The 24,176-nt window shown below is 40.3% G+C and overlaps 1 protein-coding gene across 1 annotated transcript in view; it reads left to right on the top strand.

The window, feature by feature from the left end:
* Positions 1 to 24,176, top strand: part of LOC123781345 (phospholipid-transporting ATPase FetA-like) — a 102,884-nt gene that overhangs the window by 26,206 nt on the left and 52,502 nt on the right. Inside the window, exons 3-5 of the mRNA XM_045780807.2 lie at positions 12,226 to 12,284; positions 22,645 to 22,758; positions 23,616 to 23,714. Coding sequence (XP_045636763.1) covers positions 12,226 to 12,284; positions 22,645 to 22,758; positions 23,616 to 23,714 — 272 coding nt within the window. The remainder of the gene's footprint in view (positions 1 to 12,225; positions 12,285 to 22,644; positions 22,759 to 23,615; positions 23,715 to 24,176) is intronic.

The following is a 24,176-nucleotide window of genomic DNA, read 5'->3' as shown; positions in this document are numbered from 1 at the left end:
GGTGATGAGATATCATGGATGCAACCTGTTCTCAAAAGGCTCAGAAAATGGAACACCTGGGTGGCTCAGTTGGTTAAGTGTCTGCCTTTGGCTCAGGTCATGATCCCAGGGTCCTGGGATCAAGCCCCGAGTTGGCCTCCCTGCTCAGCGGGGACCCTGCTTCTCCTTTGCTTTCTTTCGCTATCTCTGTCTCTCTCTCTCTCAAATAAATAAATAAAATCTTAAAAAAGAAAGAAGGAAGGAAGGAAGGAAAGAAGAAAGGAAAGAAAGATCAATCAACAAAGAATTAGCTGAGATTTCTCTTTCAGCCCAGCTGTTCTGTGAATATGTAGATAATCCCACAAGGAGGAGGGGATTATCCTCCATTGGAGGGGTTTAGACAGAAATCTAACCACAGCTTAACAAAACATATTTTTAAACATTCACTTGTGTGCTTTTTCATTCGATGAATCTTTATTAAATCCAAGGCCTAATGCTGAACTAAGTAGTAGGATACAGAGATTTAAAGAAAAAAAAAAAGGAAAGATGGGGTCTCTACCATTACGTAGCTCTTTGTTTAGTGGGAGAAGGTGGTATTATGAATAAATATGATAAGTGAGCTAAATGTAAACCATGAAACATAGTGGTGGATAGACTAAACCTAAAACATAATGAAGTGGTGATGAGAAAACAACTGAGTTACTGTTTATTCTGCAGGACTGCAGGCCCTGGCCTTGTGGTGACTCTCTTCTATATCATTTAGGTATTCTACTTACCATTCCTTAGATGGAAATACCATTTGTTGGCCTAAATTCCAGGTATCTTAGAGATGCAGTCTGGGAAGAGGAAATAGAAATTTGTGTGTGTGTACCCAAGACTGAAAGTCATATGGTTAGCTGAATCTACTAGTAGCTATCATGTTTCAGATTATACTATTTGGCTACAAAGGGATAAATTGTGATCATTTGGAATCTAAGAAATTCCAGTATTCCTGAAGTAAACTGATGCTAACTAATCTGACCAGAAATTACAGAAATTGGCTGATTATCCTTTCTCTGGCAGCTATCCTCACTTTTTAGAAATGGGAAAATTTTAGCCACATGCATTAGGTGACTTGGGTGAAATGACCTAGGCCTGTTGATCTAGAATGACAACAAGGGGTCATTGCTGAGTTTCTCCCACTAGCACGTGGGCTTAATTGAGTTGGGAGTCTGCTGGTGTAAGGAGAGAGGGCCTGACTAATCTACTAGAGACTTGTACTCCTAAAAATCATCTCACTGCTTTTCTTGCTTAGCTGGAAAATTCCATTTGTGATTGAGTTCCCAGTATGAGCAAGGAGATATTTGCTGAGATCCTCCTAAGCTTGCTTGCCACCTGATCAACAACCTTCTTCCCTTTTTCTCCCTTCCTCTTCCTTCCTCCTCGTTACTTATTTTTCAGTGTGCCTCTTTCTCTAGTTCCCTCTTACAGAGCTCATTTTCCTTTTTAGTTTCTGCAATTTCCTTGTCTAGGCTAACCTCCAATCTTCCCTACCTTTAACCCTTAAAATCTGAGATTGGATTACATCAAGATTGCGTAAGAGCTAAGTTTTTCACCCTGGCATTCGAATCAAAATACTAAGAACACTGTTAGACAGAGGCTTCTCCTATTTTGACACTTCTACTACCATCCCACCAATGGCTTGAGTAGAGTTCCCCTCACTAGACTGTGGCTTTTGTACCCCGCCTTCTCTACTGACTAGATTAGCTTTATACATCCACAGAAGTTAGCTGGAAGTTCAAAAGGGAGCATGGGGCTCCCTGCTCAATGGGGAGTCTGCTTCTTTCTCTCCCTCTACTTGCCGTATCCCCCTCCGTCAAATAAATAAATAAATAAAACCTTAAAAAAAAAAGAATTGTTCTAAAATGATGCTTTGTATGCCTTAATTTGTTAATCCTCACAATAATCTTATGAGTAGGTATTATTATCGTTTCAATTTACAGATGAACCTCTCAGAGAGGTTAAGTAACTTCCTCAAGGCTACATAGCTGTTAAGTGGAGAACTGAGATTTGAAACCTGTCAGCCTGACTCAGTTGCTCATGTTATTAACCACTGTTGGAGGCTACCATAGCTTTAACTCTAAGTCCACTGCACATTTTATAATACCAAGTTGCCTTGCTTCACCAAGATGTCTGACCCTTTCAGTTCAATTATTCTACCACCCACAGTCCAGCTCTCATCTCAACACAGGTCCCTTTGAAACCAGGCCTTCACTCAATAGGCTGTAGATTCAACCCTTAGTTAACAAAGATGGATGCATTTTCCAGTCACTGGAGGCTGAGCTAGGTGTTTGTGCCCTTGAATTCCATAGTCAGAACCTCTTCAACTAGATTGTCTTCTAGGCTCTCCTCATCTAAGCTCGTTTCTAATGTTCTATGGTTCTAACCTCTCATCCATAATTCACATTTTGTCACTCTTGTTTCAGCCAAACAGAAATAAACTTAGAATTAACAAGTAATGGGGTAAACAGTTAGTCATCCCAATCTTTTCTCAACAGTAGTCACAAGCCCTAGCAAATTGGTGGTGTTTTTGTTGTTGTCATTGTTTTGGTGAATCTTGAATTAATCTTTTATTATCCAGTCTGAAAACTGCCTGCCTGCCTTTATTGTCTCAAACGTGACTGGCTACTTTCTTTCCTTAGGCTTGTCTTCTATCTGTCTCAGACTGAGTTTCTTCTCCTAGATGGTTGTGCCAACTGATAATTTAACCACTTTTTTCATCATTCCTGCTTTTCCTTTTTTAGAGGCATCTTCTGAAATCTGACTTTCTAGCCCTCAACTCCTCTTCCCTTCCTGTTGGATATCCTACTTTCTTTTCTCCTTTCTCTCCTTTCATGGAAGATTTGATACCAATGAGCCAGAACTAGATGAAGGTTACTCCTGTCCCCACTGTGGAGTCTCATTTTGTCTCTACCAACTCAGGATTTGAACTTTGGGATCTACCTGCTTTCTCCTTAAACTCAAAGAGGGAGGTGTGAATTAAGTTGTGCAGAGCCTGGGCTCCATGTATATCTTGGGATTGGTGGGCTTAGAGAGAATAGCCTGCTGCAACCAAATGAGTTGCTGGAAAAACCTGTTAGACCTTTAGTAAATTAAAAAATAATCAGTAATATCTAGAATTAAATTTAATAAGCATTGTAAGATTCAATAAGAAAATATTAGAACTTTATGAAGAGTTACAAAATAATATTTTTTTAATAAATGGAGAGGCTGTGCTGGTTGATTGGGTATGATTAGAGGGGCAAATGGCATGGGAGAGACTGATTTTACTTATCATTGCCTAAACTGATGAACGTAGTAGATTAGCCTACTCAGAGATTGGATCATCTCAACACTGGTAGAAATACCAACACCGCCCTAATCAGGCAGCTATCTAGGCCCCTGAAAAAGTCCCTGCACAAAAAGCATAAACCAAATACCAGCTCTAAATCCTAGATGCAGCTAAATTATCTGAGCCATGCATATTCCACTTCTTTGGATAACCTAAGCTATAATGGTTAGCTGAAGCTCTTGTATCACAAGGTTGTAAATAAGCCACTAACTATTCAAAACAAGGCACAGCAAAAGATCCTATCAGTTCCTTTTCAACTTTCCCCATCTTTATTCATGTAATCCTAGTAATCACTAGAATGAAACAATGTGAAAGAAATGCACTAGTTTGGTAGAACATACTAGAAGGTGCATAGCTGGATCATAAACCTAGCCCAAGGAAGACTCATATGTATTGCTAGCAAAGTTAACTATACAGACATGATCATAATAATGCATAAAAGAGTGGTTTCCCAGGGATACACCAACAACTCTCTATCTTCCTCACAGGGATATATAGTATGTCACTAAGTGGGAGACTAATAGTGCAAAAACGTCAACTCCATCCCACTTAATCTGTATAATCTCTCAAATCGTGGGGTAAAAGTAATTAAACATCCCAGTTTCACCTTTCCTATAATGTGTGCAGATCCCTGAACTTCCTCATAATTCTCTATTTTTGTACTGCCCAATATGTAGACTTTGGCTCCTTAGGTATTTTCTATAAGAAATTTACTCATTTATGACTTTATGATGTTTAGCAATTTTTGGCCAGAGGAAGAACAGAGATTACTGGAAGAACCATTAAAGTCCCTGCCTTATCATTGCCTTATCATCTCTTTAGCTATTTTTTAAAAGTCTATGATCTAAACAACAGGTGTTGGCAAGGATATGGAGAAAAAGGAATCCTTGTTCACTGTTGGTAGGAATGCAAACTGGTCTAGTCACTCTAGAAAACAGTATGGAGGTTCCTCAAAGTTAAAAACAGAACTACCCTGGGGCATCTAGGTGGCTCAGTCAGTTAAGTGTCCAACTCTTTTTTTTTTTAATTTTATTTAATTTTATTTTTTTAATAATTTTTATTTTGTTATATTAGTCACCATACAGTACATCCCCAGTTTTTGATGCAATGTTCCATGATTCATTATTTGCATATAACACACAGTGCACCATGCAATATGTGCCCTCCTTACTACCCATCACTGGCCTATCCTAATCCCCCATCCCCTCCCCTCTGAAGCCCTCAGTTTGTTTCCCAGAGTCCACAGTCTCTCATGGTTCATTCCCCCTCCTGCTTACCCCCCCTTCATTCTTCCCTCCCTTCTCCTACCGATCTTCCTATTTAAGTGTCCAACACTTGATCTCGGCTCAGGTTTTGATCTCAGGGTCATGAGGTCAAGCCCCACATTAGGCTCTCCGCTGGATATGGAACCTACTTTGAAAAGGGGGGAGGGGAACGCCTGGGTGGCTCAGTTGGTTGAGCAACTGCCTTCGGTTCAGGTCATGATCCTGGAGTCCCAGGATCAAGTCCTGTATTGGTCTCCCTGCTCAGCAGGGAGTCTGCTTCTCACTCTCACCCTCCCCTCTCTCATGCTCGCTCTCTCAAATAAATAAATAAAATCTTTAATAAATAAATAAGTGGGGGGGGGAATAGAACTATCCTACAATCCAGCAATTGCAGTGCTAGCTATTAACCCAAAGAATACAAAAACACCAGTCCAAAGGAATACATGCACCCCTGTGTTTATAGCAGCATTTTTTACAATAGCCAAGATATGGAAGTAGCCCAAGTGTCCATCAATTGATGAACAAATAAAGAAGATGTGGTATACATATACAATGGAATATTACTCAGCCATAAAAAATAATGAAATCTTGGCCATTTGTAATGACATGGATGGAACCAGACATACTAAACAAAATAAGTCAGAGATAGACAAATACCATATGATTTCACTCATATGTGGAATTTAAGAAACAAAACAAATGAGCAAAGGGGAAAAGAGAGAGAAACCAAGCAACAGACTCTTAAATACAGAGAACAAACTGATGGTTACCAGAGGGGAGGTGGGTGGGGGGATGGGTAAAATTGGTGAGGGGGATTAAGGAGGGCACTTGGTGTGATGAGCATTGGGTGATTTATGGAATTGTTTAATCACTGTATTGTATACCTGAAATGAATATAACACTGCATATTAACTAACTGGAATTAAAATAAAAACTATTTAAAAAGTCTGTCATCTTATTCTCCTGAGAAATGCAATGTAGTTTCCCAGACCTGACTGTTTCTCTCATGGGAGGTAGCTCTGCCTTTCAATCTTGAGGAAACTGGACAAAACAGAGTATTCTGAAGTTTACCTAGAAGAGAAAATAAACAAGAAGAGCCAAGAAAACTTTTAAAAAGAAAACTTGCTATCCTGTATTAAAAATTACATGATCTAGGGGTACCGGGGGGGCCCAGTTGGTTAAGCATCTGACTCTTGATATCGGCTCAGGTCATGATCTCAGGGTTGTGAGATCAAGCCCTGCATCGGGCTCCATGCTAGGTGTAGGCCCTGCTTAAGATCCTCCCCTCTACCCCCGTCTCTTTAAAAAAAAAAAAAAGTGGAGAGGGGGAGGTAAGATAGCCAAGGAGTAGGGGACCCTAAGTCTTGTCCTTCAAATACAGCTAGATAGTTATCAAATCATTCTGAACACCTGATAAATCAATCAGAGATCTGAGAAAAGAAATGCTGCAAGTCTACTAGTAGAAAAGAGACCACCTTTTGGAAGGTAGGAATTCCAGAGATGAATCAGGGGTGATATAGCTGAAGATATGGCAGAGAGGAGGAAGTCTGCTTACAGAGGCTACTGCAAAGTATTATAAACAATGGAGTCAAAATTGGAACTCTTAGAAGTCTGCTACAGTGAGGGATGTCCTGGCTTAAAGGTGCTTAGATGGCAAAGCAGGGCAATATCCCAGGTGTGCCAGCATGGTCTCAGGATCCCCAGGGTCAGAAGAAGAATGGGGGATGCCTGAGTGGGGCAGAGTTCCCAACATAGGAGTGGGAAGCCAGCTGAACAGCAAGCCTAGGTGCTGGCTTTCTGCTCTATGTTGCCATAAACTCTGAACTGCTGCATGGTCATGCAAACACTTCCCTGGGAGGGGTCCAGCAAAAGGCAGAAGGTAGTGAGACCCTCCTTCCTTCCCTGGGAGGAACATCCCAGGTCTGTGGCATAGGAATCCATAAAATTTGGAGTTTTGAAATTCAGTCGCATCAAATCAAACTAGATTTTAAACCAAAGATTGCAATAAGAGATGAAGAAGGACACTATATCATAATAAAAGGATCTATCCAACAAGAAGCTCAATTGTAAATATTTATGCCCCTAACTTGAGAGCAACCAAATATATAAACCAATTAATAACAAAATTAAAGAAACTCATTGATGGGGCACCTGGGTGGCTCAGTCGTTAGGCGTCTGCCTTTGGCTCAGGACCTGATCCTGGTGTTCTGGGATCAAGCCACATCAGGCTCCTCTGCTGGGAGCCTGCCTCTTCCTCTCCCACTCCCCCTGCTTGTGTTCCCTCTCTCGCTGGCTGTCTATCTCTGTCAAATAAATAAATAAATAAAATCTTTGAAAAAAAAGAAAAAAAAGAAACTCATTGATAATAATACAATAATAGTAGGGGACTTTCATAGCACTCACAGTAATGGACAGATCATCTAAGTGGAAGATCAACAAAGAAACAAGGGCTTTGAATGACACACTGAACCAGATGGACTTAACAGATATATTCAAAGCATTTCATCCTAAAGCAGCAGAATACACATTCTTCTCAAGTGACGTGGAACATTTTCCAGAATAGATCACATACTAGGTCACAAATCAGGTCTCAACCAGTACAAAAAGATTGAGGTCATACCATGCATATTTTCAGACCAAAATGCTATAAAACTTGAAGTCAACCACAAGAAAAAATTTGGAAGGATCACAAATACGTGGAGGTTAAAGAACATCCTACTAAAGAATGAATGGGTCAACCAGGAAATTAAGAATTTTAAAAATACATGGAGGGGCGCCTGGGTGGCACAGCAGTTGGGCATCTGCCTTCGGCTCAGGGCGTGATCCCGGCGTTATGGGATCGAGCCCCACATCAGGCTCCTCTGCTATGAGCCTGCTTCTTCCTCTCCCACTCCCCCTGCTTGTGTTCCCTCTCTCACTGGCTGTCTCTATCTCTGTCAAATAAATAAATAAAATCTTAAAAAAAAAATACATGGAAGCTTGGGGTGCCTGGTGGCTCAGTTAGTTAAGTATCTGCCTTCAGCTCAGGTCATGATCTCAGGGTCCTAGTATCAAGCCCCACATCAGGCTCCTTGCTCAGTGGGGAGTCTGCTTCTCCCTTTCCCTTGCCTGCTGCTCCCCCCGCTTGTGTTCTCTCTCTCTTTGTCAAATAAATAAATAAAATCTTTTTTAAAAGTTAAAAAAATTAAAATGCATGGAAGCAAATGAAAATGAAAATACAGCTATTCAAAACCTTTGGGATGCAGCAAAGGCCCTCCTAAAAGGGAAGTATATATCAATACAGGCCTTCCTCAAGAAATAAAGTCTCAAATACACAACCTAACCTTACCCCTAAAGGAGCTGGAGAAAGAACAGCAAATAAAGCCTAAATCCAGCAGGAGAGTAGAAATAATAAAGATTAGGGCAGAAATCAATGATATAGAAATAAAGAGAACAGAAGAGATCAATGAAACTAGGAGTTGGTTCTTTGAAAGAATTAATAAAATTGATAAACCCCTTGCCAGACTTATCAAACAGAAAAGAGAAGGGACCCAAATAAATAAAACCTTGAATGAAAGAGGAGAGATCACAACCAACACTGAAGAAATACAAACAATTATAAGAACATATTATGAGCAACTGTATGCCAACAAAATTAGGCAATCTGGAAGAAATGGACGCATTCCTAGAGACATATAAACTACCAAAACTGAAACAGGAGGAAGTAAAAAACCTGGACACACCCATAACCAGCAAAGAAATTGAATCAGTAATCAAAAAATCTCCCAACAAACAGAGTCCAGGGCCATATTCCCAGGGCTTCACAGAGGAATTCTACCAAACAGTTGAAGAAGAAATAATACCTATTTTTCTGAAAATATTCCGGGTGGGGGGGTAATCAGAAGGGGGAATGAAGCATGAGAGACTATGGACTCTGAAAAACAAACTGAGGGCTTCAGAGGGGAGGAGGGTGGGGGAATGGGATAGGCTGGTGGTGGGTAGTAAGGAGGGCACATATTGCATGGTGCACTGGGTGTTATACGCAACTAATGAATCATCGAACTTTACATCAAAGACCAGGGATGTACTGTATGGTGAATAACATAATATAATAAAAATATTATTATAAAAAAAAAGAATTTAAAAGCTTTAACAAAATAAAAAAAAGAAAGAAAGAAAATAGAAATGGAAAGAAAACTTCCAAACTCATTCTATGAAGCCAGCATTACCTTGATCCCAAAACCAGACAAAGGCCCCCACAAAAAGGAGAATTACAGACCAATATCCCTGATAAACATGGATGCAAAAATTCTTACCAAGATACTAACTAATAGGATCCAACAGTATATTAAAAGGATTATTCACCATGACCAAGCAGGATTTGTTCCTGGGCTACCAGGATGGTTCAACATTTGCAAATTAATCAATGTGATATACATATTAATAAAAGAAAGGACAAGAACCATATGATCTTGTCAATAGATGCAGAAAAGGCATTTGACAAAATACAGCATCCTTTCTTGATAAAAACTCTCCATTGTGCAAGAATAGAGGGAACATACCTCAACATCATAAAAGCCATATACAAAAGACCCACAGCAAATATCATTCTCAATGGAGAAAAACTGAGAGCTTTCCCCCCAATATCAGGAACATGACAGGGATGTCCACCTTCCCCACTGTTTTTCAACAAGTACGGGAAGTCATAGCCTCAGAAATCAGACAATAAAAAGAAAAGGCATCCAGCTGGGCAAAGAAGAGGTCAAATTTTCATGCTTCGCAGATGACATGATATTCTATGTAGAAAACCCAAAAGACACCACCAAAAAATTGCTAGAACTGATAAGAAATTCGGCAAAGTCACAGGATATCAAATCAATGCACAGAAGTCAGTTGCATTTCTATACACTTAACAATGAGACAGAAGAAAGTGAAATCAAGGAATCGATCCCACTTACAATTGCACCAAAAACCATAAGATACCTAGGAATACACCTAACCAAAGAGGTAAAGGATCTGTACTCTGAAAACTATAGAACACTTATGAAAGAAATTGAGGAAGATACAAAGAAATGGAAAAACTCATGGATGGGAAGAACAAATACCGTTAAAATGTCTATGCTACCCAAAGCAATCTCTACATTCAGTGCAATGCCTATCAAAATACTATCAGCATTTTTCACAGAGCTGGAACAAACAATCCTAAAATTTGTTTGGAACAAGAAAAGACCCCAAATAGCCAAAGGAATGTTGAAGGGAAAACCAAAGCTGGGGGCATCACAATTCCAGACTTCAAGGTCTATTACAAAGCTGTAATCATCAAGACAGTATGGTACTGGCACAAAAACATACACATAGATCAATGGAATAGAATGGAGAACGCAGAAATGGACCCTCAACACTATGGTCAACTAATCTTCAACAAAGCAAGAAAGAATATCCAATGGAAAAGAGATTGTCTCTTCAACAAATGGTGTTGGGAAAATTGGACAGCCACACGCAGAAGAATGAATTTCCTTACACCATACACAAAAACAGACTCAAACTGGATGAAAGACCTAAATGTGAGACAGGAATCCATCTAAATCCTAGAGGAGAACACAGGCAGCAAGCTCTCTGACCTCAGCCACAGCAACTTCTTGATAGACATATCTCCAAAGGCAAGGGGAAAAAAGCAAAAACGAACCCTTGGATCATCAGGATAAAAAACTTTTGCACAACAAAGGAAAGAGTCAACAAAACTAAAGGGCAGCCTGTGGGATGGGAGAAGATATTTGCAAATGACTTGTCAGATAAAGGGCTAATGCAAAATCTATAAAGAATTTACCAAACTCAACACCCCAAAAATTAAAAAAATCTAGTTAAGAAATGGGCAGAATGGGGGAATGGGATAGACCGGTGATGGGTAGTAAGGAGGGCACATATTGCATGGTGCACTGGGTGTTATACACAACTAATGAATCATCGAGCCTTACATCGAAAACCGGGGATGTACTGTATGGTGACTAACATAATATAATAAAAAATCATTATTAATAAAAAAAAAAAAAAAAAAAAAAAAAAAAAAAAAAGAAATGGGCAGAAGACATGAACAGACATTTCTCCAAAGAAGACATACAGATGGCCAATAGACATATGAAAAAATGCTCAACGTCAGTTGGCATCAGGGAAATACAGATCAAAACCACAATGAGATACCACCTCACACTGGTCAGAATGGCTAAAATTAACAACTCAGGAAACAAAGGATATTGGCGAGGATGTGGAGAAAGAGGAACCCTCTTACACTGTTGGTGGGAATGCAAGCTGGTGCAGCCACTCTGGAAAACAGTATGAAGTTTCCTCAAAAAGTTAAAAATAAACTAACCTCCAACCCTCCAACCCAGCAATTGCACTACTAGATATTTATCCAAAGAATTTAAATATTGTGACCCGAAAGGGCACCTGCACCCCAATGTTTATAGCAACAGTGTCCACAATAGCCAAAATATGTAAAGAGCCCAGGTGTCCATTGACAGATGAATGGATAAAGAAGATGTGGCATATACATACAATGGAATATTATGCAGCCATCAAAAAATGAAATCTTGCCATTTGCAATGACGTGGATGGAATTAGAGGGTATTATGCCAAGTGAAATTAGTCAATCAGAGAAAGACAATTATCATGTGATCTCACTGATATGTGAATTTAAGAAACAAAACAGAGGATCATAGGGGAAGAGAGGAAAAAATACAGTAAGACGAAACCAGAGAGGGAGACAAACCGTAAGAGACTCTTAATCAGGAAACAAACTGAGGGTTGCTGGAGGGGAGGAGGTGAAGGGATGGGGTCATTGGGTGATGGACATTAAGGAGGGCATATGATGTAATGAGCACTGGGTATTATATAAAACTGATGAATCATAGGCCTATACCTCTGAAACCAATAATACATTATATGTTCATTAAATGAATTTAAATTTTAAAAGTTTTAAAAAATAGAAATACATAAAAAAAGATTTTTCATAACACAATAATGGGCTCACTATTTGTAATAGTTCATAACACCTATGTGCTTTGATGTGATGGTTTTGTCATGTTTATAGTTATCAGGCTCACTCCTACTAAACTGCAGGTCCTTTGAAGTCAGGGACTGTGTCTTACTCATCTTTTTATCCCCCCACAGGATCAAATACATTGGCCTCTGTACAATAGATGACTAATAATGATTTATTGATTTAAATTTCATTAAGCCAGTTTAGGAAAAGCTGCTTTGGAAAGAACCTCAGGTACTTTAAAATAAGGTGCTGGGATTGACTAATTGGAGAGGGCTGGATTTCTGTGTTTAGCAGTAATGTTGGTACAGCTATCCTGTTGTCTGTGGAGACATAATCTAGAATTACTAGAGACATTCATGGCACAAAACTCCTCAAAAGTTTCTTGTCCTGTTGCCTCCAGAAAGCTTTAACACTTGCGGATTTCCATTTTTATTGTATTTCTTGATTCTTGGAATAGAGACAAAAATCCCATTTGTAGACATAATCCTCCTCAGTGAGAAAGCTGAAGATCTAGTGAAGTCTTTACTAGCAGCCGGCATCCCAGGCTGATCTATAGAGGGTTATCCTTCTCAACATTTCTCTCCTCTTTGCAGAACAAGTGAGATATCTGCAAGCCAACAGCAGAGAACTCAACTCTAAATTTGGATATCCTGTGAGTATCAGGCCTCTAGTTACTTCAGAAGGGGGCTGGTGTTCTCCTCTAATATTCCCCTTTGTGAGTGGGGCAGGAATTCATTGTAGATGTAGATCCTACAACGTAGGTTCTGCTTTCTTTCAAGCTCCTATACAATGACGGCTGGTATAGTGGGGGCTCAGAAACCAAAATTAATTCTAGTGACCTAGCTCAGGAGAGAATATATCTCAGATTTTGAGTTTCATATATAACTTCCAGAAAAGAGATACTGTAGCTTTTTCTTGCACAAATGAAGTCATAGTTGAACAGTTTTTTTTTCCACTTCGACGTCTGTGACAATACATACAGATCTAACAGTGGCATGGTTTTCCACTGTTTTCAATATACCTTAATTTATTTTATCAGTCTCCTATTGATGAACATTTAAAATGTGTCCATTCAGGGGTGCCTGGGTGGCTCAGTCAGTTAAACGTCCGACTTTTGGTTTTGGCTGAGGTCATGATCTTGGGGTCGTGAGATCATCTCCACATCAGGGCCGAGTCTGCTTGAGATTTTCTCTCTCCCTCTCTTTCTGCCCCTCCCCTGGCTCACACACACACATTCTCTCTCTTTCTAAAATAAATAAATAAACCTTAATAAAATAAAACAAAATGAAATAAAATGTTTCCATTCATATCCAGATGCCCCCTCCAAAAAATAGTCTCCAGTGTTTTGCTGTGATAAATGGTTCTGAATGAACACCATTAATCATGAATTTTGTCACATTTGTGTGAATATATCTTTTCTAAAAGATAATTTTGTTTTAGAGAGAGAGAAAAAGTGCAAGAGTGGGAGGAGGGGGCGGGGGGAAGGGAGAAGACTCCCTGCTGAGTGGAGAGCCCAATGCAGGGTTCTATCTCAGGCCCCCAAAGTCATGACCTGAGCAGAAACCAAGATTTGGACACTTAACAGACTGAGCTACCCAGGTGCCACTTGTGTGAATATATGAGAATTTCCTAGAAGTGAATTGGCTGGATCAAAGGGAAAACACATTAAAAATTGTGATGCATATTGCCAGACTTCCCTCTAAAAAGATTATATCTGTTTATATTTCTACCTACAGTAGAGACTGCTCATTTTTCCATACTGCTGCCAGACTAGGTATTATCAATCTTTTTCATCTTTGCCAGGCTCTAGAATGAAAAACGATATTTTGTTATTTATCTTTCCTTAATTTCAAGTGAGTTCAATAATCTTTTCATGTTAATTAACCTTCTGTATTTCTTTGTATGGAAACTACTTTTTTGCCCATTTTCTATTAGATTGTTCATTTTCACTTATTTATTAATAACTCATAAAAAGATGTATATTTAAAATTCATACTCCAGGGGCGCCTGGGTGGCTCAGTCATTGAGCATCTGCCTTCGGCTCAGGGCATGATCCTGGGGTTCTGGGATCAAGCCCCACGTCAGGCTCTTCCACTGGGAGCCTTCTTCTTCCTCTCCCACTCCCCCTGCTTGTGTTCCCTCTCTCGCTGGCTGTCTCTCTCTCTGTCAAATGAGTGAATAAAATCTTTAAAAAAAAAAAAATTCATACTCCAGCACCCATCCTTCCCCACCTCTGCTCCCTATAGGGAATTACTCTTGTTACTTTCTTGTGTATTCATCAGTGCTTCTTTGTGTAATTAGAGCAAAGCCACTTTCTTAAACTGTTCTGAACCTTAACAATATGTCCTGGAGATGTTTTCATAATAGCTTTTTCCTTTTCTTTTTTCACCTGCATAGTATTTTCTATGTAGATTTAGCATCGTTTATGTGACCAGTTTTTTTTTTCAATTTTATAGTATTTTTTATTATATTATGTTAGTCACCATACAGTACATCCCTAGTTTTTGATGTAAAGTTCCATGATTCATTACTTGCATACAACACCCAGTGCACCATGCAATACGTGCCCTCCTCAACACCCATCACTAGCCCATCCCATTCCCCCATCCCCCTCCCCTCTGAAGCCCTCAGTTTGTTCCCAGAGTCCATAGTCTCTTATGGTTCCTTCCCCCCTTCTGTTTACCCCCCCTTTCTTCTTCCCTTTCTTCTCCTACAGATCTTCCTACTTCTTATGTTCCATAAATGAGTGAAACCATATGATACTTGTCTTTCTCTGCTTGACTTATTTCACTCAGCAGTATCTCCTCCAGTCCCGCCCATGTTGCAGCAAATGTTAAGAAATCATTCTTTTTGATGGATGAGTGATAATCCATTGTATATATGGACCACATCTTCTTAATCCAGTCATCTGTTGAAGGGCGTCTCGGCTCCTTCCACGATTTAGCTGTTGTGGACAATGCTGCTATGAACATTGGGGTGCATATGGCCCTTCTCTTCACTACGTCTGTATCTTTGGGGTAAATACCCAGTAGTGCAATTGCTGGATCATAGGGTAGCTCAATTTTTAACTTTTTAAGGGACCTCCACACTGTTTTCCAAAGTGGCTGTACCAACTTACATTCCCACCAACAATGTAGGAGGGATCCCCTTTCTCCACATCCTCTCCAACATTTGTTGTTTCCTGCCTTGTCAATTTTTGCCATTCTAACTGGTGTAAGGTGGTATCTAAGTGTGGTTTTGATTTGAATTTCCCTGATGGCTAATGATTTTGAACATTTTTTCATATGTCTGTTAGCCATTTGTATGTCTTCATTGGAGAAGTGTCTGTTCATATCTTCTGCCCATTTTTTTGATTTATTTGTTTCTCATGTATTGAGTTTCAGAAGTTCTTTGTAAATCTTGGATACCAGTCTTTTATCTGTAGTGTCATTTGCAAATATCTTCTCCCATTCCGTGGGCTGCCTCTTAGTTTTTTTGGCTGTTTTCTTGGCTGTGCAGAAGCTTTTTATCTTGATGAAGTCCCACAAGTTCATTTTATCTTTTGTTTCTCTTGCCTTTGGAGATGTGTCATGAAAAAAGTTGCTGTGGCCGACGTCAAAGAGGTTGCTGCCTGTGTTCTCCTCTAGGATTTTGATGGACTCCTGTCTCACATCGAGGTCTTTCATCCATTTGGAGTTTATCTTTGTGTATGGTGTGAGAGAGTGGTCAAGTTTCATTCTTTTGCATGTAGCTGTCCAATTTTCCCAGCACCATTTCTTGAAGAGACTGTCTTTTTTCCACTGGATGTTTCCTGCTTTGTCAAAGATTAGTTGCCCAAAGAGCCGAGGGTCCATTTCTGGGTTCTCGATTCTGTTCCCTTGGTCTATGTGTCTGTTTTTGTGCCAGTACCATGCTGTCTTTGTGATCACAGCTTTGTAGTATAGCTTGAAATCTGGCAACGTGATACCCCCAGCTTTGTTTTTCCTTTTCAACAGTTCCTTGGAGATTCGGGAACTTTTCTGGTTCCACACAAATTTAAGGGCTGTTTTTTCCAGTTCTTTGAAAAATGTCACTGGTATTTTGATCGGGATGGCATTGAAAGTGTAGATTGCTCTGGGTAGCATAGACATTTTAACTATGTTTATTCTTCCGATCCATGAGCATGGAATATTTTTCCATCTTTTTGTGTCTTCTTCAATGTCTTTCAAGAGTGATTTGTAGTTTCTAGAATAAGTCTCTGGTTAAGTTAATTCCAACATAACGTATGATTTTTGGTGCTATTGTAAATGGAATGGATTCCCTAATTTCTCTCCTCAGTTTCATTGTTTGTGTATAGAAATGCAACTGGTTTCTGAGCACTGATTTTGTATCCCGCCACATTACTGAATTGCTCTATAACTTCTAGTAGTTTGGGGGTGGGTTCTTTTGGGTTTTCCATATAATGTATCATGTCATCTGCAAAGAGAGACAGTTTGACTTCTTCTTTGCTGATTTGGATACCTTTTATCCTTTTTTTGTTGTCTGATTGCTGTTGCAAGGACTTCTAGTACTATGTTGAATAATAATGGCGAGAGTGGGCATCCTTGTCGTGTTCCTGATCTTAAGGGAAAGGCTTCCAGCTTTTTCCCATTGAGAATGATATTTGCTGTAGGCTTTTCATAGATGGTTTTAATGAAATTGAGGAATGTACCCTCCAGCCCTACACTCTGAAGTGTTTTAATCAGGAAAGGATGCTGTATTTTGTCAAATGCTTTTTCTGCATCAATTGAGAGGATCATATGGTTCTTGACTCTTTTCTTGTTGATATGCTCTATCACACTGATTGATTTGCAAATATCGAACCACCCTTGCATTCCGGGGATGAATCCCACTTGGTCATGATGGATAATCCTTCTAATGTACATTGGATCCTATTAGCTAGGATCTTGTTGAGAATTTTGGCATCCATATTCATCAGGGATATCGGTCTGTAATTCTCCTTTTTGTTGGGGTCTTTGCCTGGTTTGGGAATCAAGGTAATACTGGCCTCATAGAAGGAGTGTGGTAGTTTTCCTTCTGTTTCTATTTTTTGAAACAGCTTCAGGAGAATAGGTATTATTTCTTCTTTGAATGTTTGGTAGAATTCCCAAGGGAATCCGTCAGGCCCTGGACTCTTGTTTCTCGGGAGGTTTTTGATCACTGCTTCAATCTCTTCATAATTAATCGGTCTGTTTAAAAAATCAATTTCTTCCTGTTTCAGTCTTGGTAGTTTATAGGTTTCCAGGAAGGCATCCATTTCTTCCAGGTTGTTTAATTTATTGGCATAAAGCTGTTGATAAAAGTTTCTAATGATCCTTCCTATTTCATTGGTGTTGGTTGTGACCTCTCCCCTTTCATTCATAATTTTATTAATTTGGGTCCTTTCTCTATTCTTTTGAATAAGTCTGGCCAGTGGCTTATCAATCTTATTTATTCTTTCAAAGAACCAGCTTCTAGTTCTGTTGATCTGTTCAACTATGCTCCTGGTTTCTAATTCATTGATCTCTGCTCTGATCTTGATCAACTGCTTTCTCGTGCATGGGTTAGGCCTGTTCTTCTGTTCCAGCTCCAGCTTCTTGAGGTGAGAATATAAAAACTGCATTTTAGATTTTTCTATTCTTTTGAGTGAGGCTTGGATGGCTATGTATTTTCCCCTCAAGACTGCCTTTGCAGTGTCCCATAGGTTTTGGACCATTGTGTTTTCATTCTTGTTGGTCTCCATAAATTGTTTAAATTGATTTTTAATTTCCCGGTTTACCCAATTATTCTTGAGCAGGATGGTTCTTAGTTTCCAAGTGTTTGAGTTTCTTCCAAATTTTTCCTTGTGATTGAGTTCCAATTTCAAAGCACTGTGGTCTGAGAATATGCAGGGAATAATTTCAGTCTTTTGGTATCGGTTGAGACCTGTTTTGTGACCCAGTATATGGTCTCTTCTGGAGAACGTTCCATGTGCATTCGAAAAGAATGAGTATTCTGTTGTTCTGGGGTGTAGTGTTCTGTGTATATCTATGAGGTCCATCTGGTCTAGTATGGCATTCAAAGCACTTGTTTCTGTTGATTTTCTGCTTAGGTGATCTATTGCTGATAGTGGAGTGTTGAGGTCCCCTACTATTAATGTATTTTTAACATTAATCCAGCCTTGCTGGATAAAGAATCCTTGGCTGCATGTTTTTCTCGGATAGAGCTTTAAAAATATCCTGCCAACCCTTCCTCTCATTCCAGGTCTGTGTAGACAAGTCTGATGTAATTCTGATATTTTTGCCTCTGTACATGAGAAATTTCTTCGCCCTGGCCACTTTCAATACTGTATCCTTGGATCTAATATTTGCAAATTGCACTATGAAATGATGTGGCATAGGTTTGTTGTGGTTGAACTTGGGAGGGGTCCTCTCTGCCTCTTGGGCATGAATGCTTGTTTCCTTTGCTAGATTAGGGAAGTTTTCAGCTACAATTTGTTCAAATATCTCTTCTAGACCTCTCTCTTTCACCACCCCCTCGGGGATGCCGATGATTCTGACATTGGAACGTTTCATTGAGTCAGTAATCTCCCGTAACCTACATTCTTGAGATTGGATTTTTTTGAGCCAAGTTTCTGTTAACTTTCTCTTCTACCATCCCATCCTCCAATTCACTAATTCGTTCTTCTGCCTCATTACCCTGGCCATCAGAGCATCTAGTTTTGACTGCATTTGATTCATAGCATTTTTAATTTCTGCCAGATTCACTCTCATTTCCACCCTTAGAGATTCTATATTCTCATTAATATTTTCGTTAATATTTTTTTCAAGTCTACACATGATCTTGACCATTGTTACTCTGAGCTCCATTTCTGATAATTTGGTTATATCCATGTCCATCAGTTCTGTGGCAGAGGCCACAGACTCATTATCTTTTCTTTGCTGGGAATTTTTCCTTCTCGTCATTCTGATGAGGAGAGGTTGCGGGGTTGCCCAGAGCCCAAATTATTGACCAGGACCCAGGCAGCGTGCACTTGTTTTATAGGGACCTTAGGGATGATGTGGGCTTCTTGATTTTTCAGCCTGCCTTCTGGGGGAGGGGCCTGCTGCGCTGATATTCAGGCAACCCTGTTTGGGTAGAGTCTCCCTGTCCTCTGCAAGGGGGAATGGGGATTGGTACAATGTGAGCTAGTATTTCCGGGCTTTTGTTCTCTGGCAGCTTTCCCTGGTGGTTTTCTGTGGCTCTTTTCAGAGTCCGAGCAGCAGTGGCCAAACCCTAGCCTCTGTCTCAGAACAGAGAGATCGTAGTCCACTCTCCACTGAGCTCTCTTGGCCTCTTTGACTCTGTTTCAGTTGGTGCTGCTAAAAACCCTGCAGCGTCCCGGGTTGTGCACCCCACAGCCGGTATCCCAGCCCTCACTTCCAGGGCTGGTTCGTCTCTGTCCTTTGTGTTTTTGACACCGCCAGCTGCCCCCGGTTCCCGCGTGCACTCCCAAGCTCTCTGTTTCAGTGTGGTTTGCGCGCACTCTGGAGCGCCGGTTTTCAGTCTGGTTGCAGGCACGTTCCCAGGCTCACGGTCTCATTCTGCTCTCTCGTGGGTGCAGGTCTGCGAGTCCGGCCTGCTCCCCAGTGCAGATGGCAACTTTTTCCCAGCGCCAGAGCCTGGGGGCTTCCTCCCCCTTCCGTTTATCTTCCGATATCTGTGCACGGATTCAGGGCTCCCCGCTTCGTACCTCAATACTCAGCGCTGGAGATGTTCATTTGTAGAGATCCAGATGTATCTTCCTGCATCTCAGGCTGATTCCGTTGGTTTTCAGGATGTCTGGTACATATCCAGCTCGACTCAGGGGACCAGCTGAAAAAGGGGACCCCTACTCCTCCACCATCTTAACTCCTCTCTATGTAACCAGTTTCTTAATTGACATTTGGGTTGTTTCCAGTCATTTACAGTTACGAACAATGTTTTTATACATGTTATTTTGTGCATGTGCAGCTGTATCTATCTATCTATCTATCTATCTATCTATCCTTATAGGTATATAAATTCATATATAGCCATACATATCTGTAGTCTCTTAGTTTATGATTTCTGAGTTAGAGAGGTTCTGGATAATAACAGTGTTCAGGGTGTAGATTTTCTTTCCCCCTTTCTATCTTCTAGACATGTATGAGAGGCAGTATAGTGCAATAAAACTAGGTTTTGACATCAGACCTGAGTTTGAGCACAGCTCTACTCCTTTCTAACCTTGCATCTTTAGGCATGTTTTTTTAACCTCTCTGATCTTGAGTTTCCTCATCTATGAAAAGGGCCTAACTCACCTTACATGGTGGTTGTGGGAGTTAGATATAGTTGTAAATAATGTTGGCTCTCTTTCTGCAAGAAACCATTGCCTCTTGAAGAAAAGAGTACAAGTCTCATTAATCTCTGTCTCCACAGTTTGCATCACGATATTTGGCGCATAAATGGCATTTGATAAATATATGCTGAATAAATAAGCAGATCTGACCTTTTCTTATGTATTTAACAACCATTTCATTTACATGGCCCGTTGCTGATTTTTCTCCTATTCTCTACTCTTTTCCATTCCTACTCCTTTTCTTCTTCCCAGCCTCTAACTTCTGATTCCCATTATGGCCTTGGCCTTGTGCTCTCCTCTATTCCCTCCTTTAGCCAACAGTCAGGTTTCACTACCTAAATAAATAAACAGCCCAAACCAAAATCCACCACCTCTATCATGCTTAAATTTTATCACCTCTGCAGAAAAAGAACTAAACACTGAAGAAGTTCATAGTTAAGCAGATGTTCTACATTCTTTAGATATTGCTTCTAGTTTCACGTTTAAGAGTAGAACAGAACACTCTGGTTGCCAAGTTAGTAAAGAAGCACTGATATTTCTATCTTGAGATAGAATCAGCAAGGCTATTGTCTTTGTTTGCTAAACAAATGCTACCAAGTGGGTAGAAACCTAAAATATGAAAATTAGTTATCAAATCAAATGGAAAATCGGTAGTGAATGCCTGCTGCTTCTAAGGCAAAAGATCAGAAAAGGTCTTTGGTTCCAAGGTTCAAAATCACCTGGACTTAGACACTGAGAAATTCAGAGTATCTCGTGATCAAAGAAAGCTATTTCTTTGTTAGAATAACATTTTCTCAGGATTAGAAGGACTAATAGAGACCATTTAGTTAGAACTTCATTCAAGACAGACCTATGAGCTTCTCTGGGATAGATCTTGTTTAATTTTTTTCAGCCTTTACTAGTATAGACCAGAATAGGGCTATGAACAGAGCAAGCCTTGAGAAATCTATAGTGTTTGATTGATTATTAACTAGAAAATCATAGAGAAAACACCAAGGAAATCTTAGTTGTAACTTGGATCTCTAAACTCCTAAGCTCTATGACCAACTTCTCTTCCTTAGGGAAATAGACAGGCACGTCTTTTTTTTTTTTTTAATGATTTTTTTATTATATTATGTTAGTCACCATACAGTACATACCCGGTTTCTGATGTAAGGCTCGATGATTCATTAGTTGTGTGTAACACCCAGTGCACCATGCAATACGTGCCCTCCTTACTACCCATCACCGGTCTATCCCATTCCCCCACCCCCCTCCCCTCTGAAGTCCTCAGTTTGTTTCTCATAGTCCATAGTCTCTCATGTTTCATTCCCCCTTCTGATTACCCCCCCTTTCTTTATCCCTCTCTTCCCCTACCGATCATCCTAGTTCTTATGTTCCATAGATGAGAGAAATCATATGATAGTTGTCTTTCTCTGCTTGACTTATTTCACTTAGCATTATCTCCTCCAGTGCTAGACAGGCACATCTTAACTAAAGAGCCTATTAGCCCTCCCAGGCAAGTTTTAGCCTTAAGACTGAATGGTTTTGTTTTCAGGAGAAGGTCTCTGATGTTTTCCCAAGGCAGAATCCAGCAAGATTCTTCATACTTGAGCAATATCTATACTCCAGGACTGCATGTGGGTTTTTTCTCTTGTTTTGGCCTTCTAGATGGAGGAGGTAGGGGAGAAACCCTGTCCTTAGGAAACTGTTTTGTTTAAAATGTTATTCTTTTGCTTTTCTTGAGCCCATATCTTCAAGCTCTGACATCTTAAATCAAATGATTAAAGACCCAAAGGTCAAAAGTAAGATGATCCTGTCAACATCTTGAGATTAGGACTGAAGAGGTAGCAAGTTCCCATTTTCACTCAGCAAAATCATAGCTCAGGTGTAAACCAAAACTCTTCAGACTCTCTCAGGACTAGTAAAAGGCAAGTGACTTCCCAATGCTGACAAGGACCAGTGTAGGAATCTTCAGTGGGATAAGGTTGAAAGAATAATTTGCTTTTGGCATCTGACATCCTTCAGCGTTGAAAGCAGTATATAAAGGCACACCGAACTGAATTTGCCAGGCTTAGAAAAACTTCATCTGAGAGCTCTGGAGTAGAGCTAATAACAAATAGCTGACTTGCCTACTATTTAGGGCTGAGAAGGACTAATGGGTGAGAGGTAAGATGACACTGAAGGATCTCTGAGTCTATGAAAAGAAGGCATTTGGATAGCTATTCAAGTGAACTGGGACTCAGGGGACAGCACAGTCCCAACTCTGCAACTGACTGTGTGGTCTTTGGCAAATAACCTCAGTGCCTCAATTTCCTCATCTTCAAAAAGTGATCCTCTCCTCATAGGGATATTGTGAGGAATAAATAAGCTGCTACACATAAAATGCTTAGAACAGTGCCTTGCATGTAGTAAATATTCAAGAAATGTAAGCTTCTATTGTTGGTTTTATTATTATTATTATTATTATTATTATTATTATTATTAATAGCATCAATAAACAAAGAATTCTGTGCCTCAAAAAAATCTCATATTGATCTTTGCATTCTCTAGGTCTCCAAGAAAAGTGGGAGACAAACACTTTTTCTCTCCCTCCCCCTCACCCCATGGTGGAGGAACTATGGCTTTTTCCTGTTTCAAGGAGTGGTCTTGGTGCTTTTTGTTAAGACTGGGAGGCGGGTCTTTTGTTCCTCTAATTATGCTTGTTTGCTTTTACTCACAGAACAATACCATCAAGACCTCAAGATACAGTGTCCTTAACTTCTTGCCCCTGAACCTGTTTGAACAATTCCAGAGACTTGCAAATGCATATTTCCTCATTTTGCTATTCCTACAGGTATTGACTTTTGGGATCTTTTCCACAGAGCATTTTATCAGTATCTCTGGGGTCTGGTTGTGTAATCAGTCCTTCTCCTCCCTAAACCGAGAAATGTCTCTTTAGATGACAGGCAAATGGATGGCCTGGAGTGTCAGGCCAGTCCTATCGAGTAGCTGTGGTCAGGATTAGGTGGGATGAAACAAGTCTTTACAAAAGGAAGGACACGAGGTCACTGAATCCCAAGGAAGGGGAGCTCCCTCATCATGTCTGCAATGGCCACAGTTCAGCTTGACCACAGGAGGTCACAGACTCTTCACCCCAACCACACCCACAACTTCATTTCTCGTTCATTGTCCCAGCCTCCCTGACAGAAAGTTAACATGCAGGAATTCTGAGAAAGAGAACCATTTAGAACATAAGAGTACCAGCACAGGGCAAGGAAGCAGGGCAGGTCGGCCCAAATTGGGAGAGAGGGACGGATTGTCTCATTTCCCCTTATGCTGAGGGATAAGGGAAGAAATGTGGTTTTCCAATGTCCACTCTTATCTCCCAGTTTCCCCTACCTCTCACCAGAACCTTCATCATCAGAGGAGAAATAGCCCATCAAGACTATCGTGGAGTTCAGGACAGATAGGTGGCAACGCACCATCTCCTATTCTTTTGTCCTTTTGTGGCGATGTTTACTTATATTTACATTTATATTATATATTTACTTATATTACTTACGTTTCTAAAACTGTGGAAAGCAACTAGGATAGTTGAATTTATTATGAACCTGTGGAAGTGAAAGAGGTTGGGGGCGGGGGCAGTGCTGGTAGGAAATAAATTGTCCTTTAAGCTTTCTGAGCCACGTTTCTCCCTTTTCCCTCTCACAGTTGATTCCCCAGATCTCCTCCTTGGCATGGTACACAACTGTGATACCCCTGATGGTGGTGCTGTCCATAACAGCAGTGAAGGATGCCATTGATGACATGGTGAAGTGGCTTCCTGGGCCCCTAGTTCTTCACTGTACCTAGTCTGGTTGGGGGGCAAAGAAGACTTCCCAGAATTACCTAGTGCAAGGAAGAAGCACTGAATGGAAAGAGATGTTTCCTTTCCTTGCCTCCTTATCCATCCCAGAAGAAAATGTAATTCCTTTAGCCTCAAGATTGGTGGTCTATGCATGGCCAGAAAGGGGCAGTGGAAGGCCTTTCCCTGTCTTCCACTGCCACCATTTAGCCACCCCCCCCTTTCAGGCTTTCTTCCAGCTCCTTTTTAATAACCCACCTCTTCCTTTACTTGACTTTCTCTGATTTTATATTCATCCTCCTTCCTCCATTCCCCTTCTCCCATTTTTATATTCCTCTTCCCTTCCTCCCTCTGTCCCCTCCTCCCTCTTTGTCCTGTTCTTAGTTTTCTTCTCCCCTTTCCACATTCTCCTTCTCTTCTCTAGCTCT

Source organism: Ursus americanus, chromosome 18 (assembly GCF_024610735.1).
Source record: "Ursus americanus isolate L20-20 chromosome 18, mUrsAme1.1.p, whole genome shotgun sequence".
NCBI classification, from domain to species: domain Eukaryota; kingdom Metazoa; phylum Chordata; class Mammalia; order Carnivora; family Ursidae; genus Ursus; species Ursus americanus.
The sequence above is the reverse complement of the archived record's forward strand: the minus strand, read 5'-3'. Positions and strand labels throughout refer to the sequence as shown.